At 38.3% G+C, this 6,452-nt stretch overlaps 2 protein-coding genes across 2 annotated transcripts; one reads left to right on the forward strand and one right to left on the reverse strand.

Moving 5' to 3' along the window:
- Positions 1-209: 209 nt before the first annotated feature.
- LOC106439467 (ethylene-responsive transcription factor RAP2-11) lies at positions 210-1,772 on the forward strand. The gene has a single exon (XM_013880914.3). The coding sequence runs from the start codon at positions 1,005-1,007 to the stop codon at positions 1,770-1,772; it is 768 nt and encodes a 255-aa protein (XP_013736368.1). The 5' UTR covers positions 210-1,004.
- A 90-nt stretch (positions 1,773-1,862) lies between these two features.
- LOC106439466 (tubulin alpha-5 chain) lies at positions 1,863-3,904 on the reverse strand. The gene is made up of 5 exons (XM_013880912.3): positions 3,656-3,904; positions 3,358-3,572; positions 3,073-3,272; positions 2,490-2,998; positions 1,863-2,401 (listed from the first exon to the last, which is right to left on the reverse strand). The coding sequence occupies exons 1-5, from the start codon at positions 3,766-3,768 to the stop codon at positions 2,086-2,088; spliced, it is 1,353 nt and encodes a 450-aa protein (XP_013736366.1). The 5' UTR covers positions 3,769-3,904; the 3' UTR covers positions 1,863-2,085.
- Between the last annotated feature and the right edge of the window lie 2,548 nt (positions 3,905-6,452).

A 6,452-nucleotide genomic window follows, 5' to 3' on the forward strand; every position in this document is an offset into this window, starting at 1 on the left:
TGTTTATTTGTACTCTTTTGCTTTCCTTTTGTTGTTATTGCGATTTAAAGTTATGGTATTGAAACATTAAATCGCTGCATTAACAAAATATTCGTTCCAAAGCAACACAACATGGTGTCGGATTAGAAACCGGTTGTTCTGCCACGTACAAGCCACTCTGGTTTCTATGGCATGTAATGGCGACATCTGATAAAGGATAGATGTGCGGCATGTGCCATGAAATGTATTATAGACTAACTAGAGATAGATAAACAACATTATGTTAGACTGCAGTGCGGTTCCAACAGTTATAAAAATATATAGATATATAGTATAAGTAAAAAAATTTGTTATTGTTAAATTGCGATGCGGTGCGGGGGCGGGGCGGATTAAAACACTCAAATCCTAAGAATCTTATCGATAGGTGAGGGCTGTCCCGGTTGATATTCACTAGAGAATTAAAACAAACCGAGTAAAAGAAGAGCTTTCAGTCACACTACCAAAACCGCAAAAAGAAACAAAAAAGTGGAGAAGTTCCGGCAAACTGCGAGACGTTAAAACAAAGTTAAGACAAGACAACACTAGTTCACTGTTTTCAGGTAACAATCCATTAGCGACTTGCATGCTGCTTAACGCCTCAACAACCAGCACCATGCTTCTTAAGTGTAGATTTTGGTCAGCTTTGCATTTTCAAAAGTCTCTTCTTTTCTTGGTGAGGCCTCCCTCTACTTACCAAGCCTTCAAAATCAGACACATCATATTTGTTTTTGTACATTTTTTATATTAAGAATTAGAAAATGGTGCGCACGTAATTAATACATGGAACCCACATAACAAAAAAACCTCTGAATCATTCTCAAAGAGTACATCCATCACTAAAATAAACAAGAACAAATCTTCAGAAAGACGAGCCACCCACTAAGACTTGACCTCAAAACATACAAGCACAGAAATGAAAAACTTAAGTACATCCCTATAAATACTTTCATATCTACTACGTCTATTTACAGATTCATACTCTAAAAATGGATAATAAAACAACTCAAAAGCAGAAAACAAAAGAGAAGAGCAAAGGTAACAAAAACAAGACCAAGTTCGTGGGAGTTAGGCAAAGGCCTTCAGGAAAATGGGTGGCAGAGATCAAAGACACGACACAAAAGATACGAATGTGGCTTGGAACCTTTGAAACCGCTGAAGAAGCTGCTCGAGCCTACGACGAAGCTGCCTGTCTCCTCCGTGGTTCCAACACGCGCACTAATTTCGCAAACCATTTCCCAAACAACTCACAGTTGTCTTTGAAAATCAGAAACCTCCTTCACCAGAAGCAGACCATGAAACAACAACAACAACAACCTAAACAAAACAAACCCGTCTCTTCCTTTGCAGAATGCGGCATCAATTACACTTCCAATGCTACTACTCTCACCTCCACCACCACAACTACCACAGTGTTGCCGCTTAATAACGTGTACCGCCCTGATTCATCGGTCATATCACATCCAGAAGCCGACAGTGTCCAGCTTCCTTACACTTGGCCCCTTGTCTCTGGATTCAACCATCAGGCTCCGTTGGCTCAAGGAGGGGAAGAAGCACATGGGCATCTCAACAATCAAAACTCAACCGATCAACATTTGGGTCTAGCTGACATCGAAAGACAGATATCTGCATCACTATATGCAATGAATGGAGCTAACGGCTACTATGACAACATGAGTACAGAGTATGCGATTTTCGATCCTACTGATCCCATTTGGGATCTCCCTTCACTCTCTCAACTCTTCTGCCCTACTTGATCTCATTCTAAATTTCCTTGTTAATTCATGTTATTTTGGATCCATGAATGTAAAGTAGAACACATCTCTACAATGTCAAAAGACTGTACCTAAAGCAAAAAAAAATGGACATTGTAAGAAGATAATGAAAGGTTTGGTACAACAAAAGGCTTGATAATGAACTCTGGTGTAACTCACAATGGTCGACTTACCAAATGAATTGAACCGAGATAAAAACAGGGAATGCAATGAATTAAAAAGAAACATGTAACCAACAAGAAACAGAAATCTGAATAAACGTTTTAATTGCACATTGCTTGAGAGAAGAAAGTGGTCAGTAGTCTTCACCTTCATCTTCTTCATCGTCTCCACCTTCAGCACCCACCTCTTCATAATCTTTCTCCAGTGCGGCCAAGTCTTCGCGTGCCTCAGAGAATTCACCTTCCTCCATTCCTTCACCCACGTACCAGTGAACAAAGGCCCTCTTCGCGTACATGAGATCAAACTTGTGGTCGATCCGTGAAAACACCTCCGCAACTGCTGTGTTGTTGCTGATCATGCACACCGCTCTCTGAACCTTAGCGAGGTCACCTCCTGGGACAACTGTTGGAGGCTGGTAGTTGATTCCACATTTGAAACCAGTAGGGCACCTGCAAAACAAAACCCATGCCATAAGAAGTGTGTTTACAAAAGCAACATGAAACAATAGCAACATATTTCAGTTTGTAAGATCACTACCAGTCGACAAACTGAACAGTCCTCTTGGTCTTAATAGTACCAACAGCAGCATTAACATCTTTGGGAACAACGTCCCCACGGTACATCAAACAGCAGGCCATGTATTTCCCGTGCCTTGGGTCACACTTGGCCATCATGCTAGCTGGCTCAAACACAGCATTAGTGATCTCAGGGATCGATAGCTGCTCATGGTAGGCCTTTGCGGCTGAGATGACCGGAGCGTAGGACGACAGCATGAAATGGATACGGGGATAGGGGACAAGGTTGGTCTGGAACTCAGTGATATCCACATTGATGGCTCCATCAAACCTCAAAGATGTTGTCAAGGAAGATATGATCTGGGATATCAACCTGTTGAGGTTCGTGTAGGTAGGCCTCTCGATATCAAGGGATCTGCGGCAAATATCATAGATGGCTTCGTTATCCAAGAGGACAGCAACATCGGTGTGTTCGAGTAGAGAATGCGTTGAGAGAACACTGTTGTAAGGCTCTACAACAGCAGTAGAAACCTGAGATCAAAAAATTAACTAATCAAAACCAACAAGAAAACAAACATTTAATGAGTTTCTATCTCGAAAGGTACCTGAGGAGAAGGGTAAATGGTGAAGCCAAGTTTAGACTTCTTTCCATAATCAACGGACAAACGCTCTAACAACAGAGAACCCAAACCAGAACCAGTTCCTCCACCAACAGCGTTAAACACCAGAAACCCCTGCAAGCCGGTACAGTTATCGGCAAGCTTCCTCACACGGTCAAGACAAAGGTCCACAATCTCCTTACCAACTGCAATTACACAACTTTCAAATCACAATTTTGAATAATCACTAACTAAGAAGAAACCGACAAAGGAAATGTTTTTCTTTCTCACCAGTGTAATGTCCTCTTGCGAAGTTGTTAGCAGCGTCCTCTTTCCCAGAGATAAGCTGCTCCGGATGGAAAAGCTGACGGTACGTTCCGGTACGGACTTCATCGATAACAGTAGGCTCCAGATCAACGAAGACGGCTCTGGGAACATGCTTTCCAGCACCAGTCTCGCTGAAGAAAGTGTTGAAAGCGTCGTGCGCAACACCAACCGTTGTATCACTGCCCAATTAGCCAAGAGACGGTTACTATTAGATTCGTCTCTCAACAACAAAAATGGAGAAATTAGGTTAGAAGATATATACCTGGGCATCATGCCGTCGGGCTGGATCCCATGTTCGAGGCAGTAAAGCTCCCAGCACGAGTTTCCAACTTGGATCCCTGCTTGTCCTATATGAATGCTTATGATCTCCCTCATCTTACGCTCACGGTAGAAACCCTAATTGTCTTCGATCGTCTGCTTCGGAGGAGGAGGAAATGAGCGGCGACGAGATCTTCTTTTTTTCTGTTTTCCTTTTTGTTGCTCCGTTAGGTTTATATCAATTAATGAGATTTGATAATTCATTGGGGTCCGCCGAGATGTGCCAGCCTGCCTTGGGTCCTACGGTTTCGCTTTTGTCCGATTATGGATTTCATTTCGTAAATAATTCCCACTGGGGATGTCTTTTTGGTTCTTTTGTGTTATTTTTGAAGATTTTACACAAAGGAAAAGTATCATTTTGGTATCTACCATATCATAGATAGTAATAGTTCATTTTGGCAGCTTCATCAAGAGAAGCATTCTTTTGGTTATTAAAGATTGAGTTTAAGCATTGTCCGAGAAGGGTCGGGTTCGGGACATGTGAATTACTTTAGACGAATAATCATTGAGTTCCATTTGATATGTGTGATTGGAGACAACTATTCTCACGTATACGACTAAAATTGAGTGACTATGATAATGAATGTTGATAATTTAGAGATCATGAGTATTTATAACAAGGAGTTACACAACCATAAAACTAACTAAGACAAATCTCCTAAGAACATTTCAAACTTCACTCCATAATTTATTCAAAAATAGAGTTTTGAATAAAAAAAAATTCAACTTCGTTCTATTTTTGAATAAGAAATGCTTCAAATTCATTTTATTATATAATTCATTTTTTTTGTACTACCTCCTTTTTCTAACTCTATAACGAAGTAAACATAAATCTATACTATTAAAGCAGGATCCTATTGTCATAATTACCTTAGGGGCATGTTTCCTTCACTAACATTGCATGTTTCATTAAGGGCAATTAAGTAATATTAATAACAAATCTATATTGGGTCATTATTTTTGGATCCAGCCCAAATCAAATCTCTCTTGGGCCATTTGGGCCTATTAAAAAATCAGATTCAATTCTCACCTTTTTTTTTTCTTTGGACCATTGAGTCCAAGTTCAAATAATTTTTTTCAACTATTCTTAATTATTATTTTTTTCTTTTCTTAATATAATTTAAGCATTCATAAAAATAATTGAATTTTTTTATTGAAAAGTATAAATCTTTATTAAAAGTATATAATTTTTTAATTAAAATATTAACCCCATAATAAAATTAATTTATCAGAGTTATACCAACTTAATTCATTAAAAAAATAAAGTTTAATTTTTTTAACATAAATAGTCATTTAAAATGAAATACGATAAATAAAGATAAAATTTTTAAGTCTTTTATAAAATAAAACACAAATATATGAAAATGTGACATTTACTAAATATTTGTCAATTGAAAAAAAAAACAAAAATAAACCCGCGCTTTGAAAGCGCGGGTCAAAATCTAGTTTATTTTATAAATGGAGTACTCTTATTATTTTTGTTTTTTTATAACGTCTTTCTTATTCATCAATGAAAGTTTACCTAGTCATTATGTAGATCCAATGTGATAGAGGGAGGTACGTAATAGTAAAAGTACAAGGAAAAGTCAAAAGGAATTTGTTGCTTCGCCATCTTGTCTGCAGCTTTGTTACTCTCTCTGGTTGTCCATGTAAACTCTACCTCATTGAACTTTTGTTTTTACCATAAAACATCTATTATCCAGTTATGACCATCAAAATGTAGAAAACGACGATTCAGTGTATCTATCACCTTTTTGCAATCACTCTCGAATATTACTCTTTGATATCCTTTACTCCAAGCATGTTGTATAGCCATTACTATTCCTTGTACCTTGCTTTCAAACGAATTATTAACTCTTCTTCCCATCCCTTGTGCAGCTCCTTTGTAGCATCCATCCTCATCTCGTAATATATCAATCCACTCTTGCTTGGTGTTTGTGAGTTAATAAATGAACTATCAACGTTACATTTCAGCCAACCTCTTTTTGGTTGTTTCCATTGGTTCCTTCGATACTGTACTTGGTCTCTCTGTTGAAAGCTCTCTGTAGATTCAGTAATATTATCTTTCCACTCATGAGCATCTCTCCATGCTTGATGCAATATCCACCTCCAATCTAAATGTTTCCTTTGAAATATAAGGATGTTGCGGCTTTTCCATAGTCTCCACATGATCCAAAATGGAAGGTTTTGAAAATGCGCTAACCTTGTATGTAGACAGCATTGTAGACATGATTCAATTTTTTCTTCCAGGGAAGCAAAAGGATCAGTGAATATTTTATTATTTATCCTTGATTCCTGCCATGCTGCTTGGGCATACGGACAATCAAATAGAAGATGCTTCTTTGTTTCTGGTTCTTGACAACACCGTCTACAAATGTCATCAGTAGTAATATGTCTCCTCTTTAAGTTGCTTCCAGTGGCTAGACTTCGTGATAATGATCTCCAAAGAAAATGATGGAGTTTTGGTGGCATCTTAGTCTTCCAAAGTCTTCTTTTGAGGTCGATATTACCATATGTTGGTTGGATCCCTTCTTCCGTTGGAAGATGAGTACTCAACCAATATCCAGACTTTATTGTGTAGAGTCCATGTTCAGTATATTGCCAACCAAGCATATCAAAAGTTGCAGAGCTGGAGATCTTGATCTTCAGTATTTTTTCCACATCCTCATCAATAACTTCTTCTCGTAGCTTCTGCTCATTCCACCTATCTCTAGTTTCATTGAAGAACTGATTAACTTTAC

The sequence above is a fragment of the Brassica napus genome, chromosome C9 (genome assembly GCF_020379485.1).
Source record: "Brassica napus cultivar Da-Ae chromosome C9, Da-Ae, whole genome shotgun sequence".
In the NCBI taxonomy this organism is placed as follows: Eukaryota; Viridiplantae; Streptophyta; class Magnoliopsida; order Brassicales; family Brassicaceae; genus Brassica; species Brassica napus.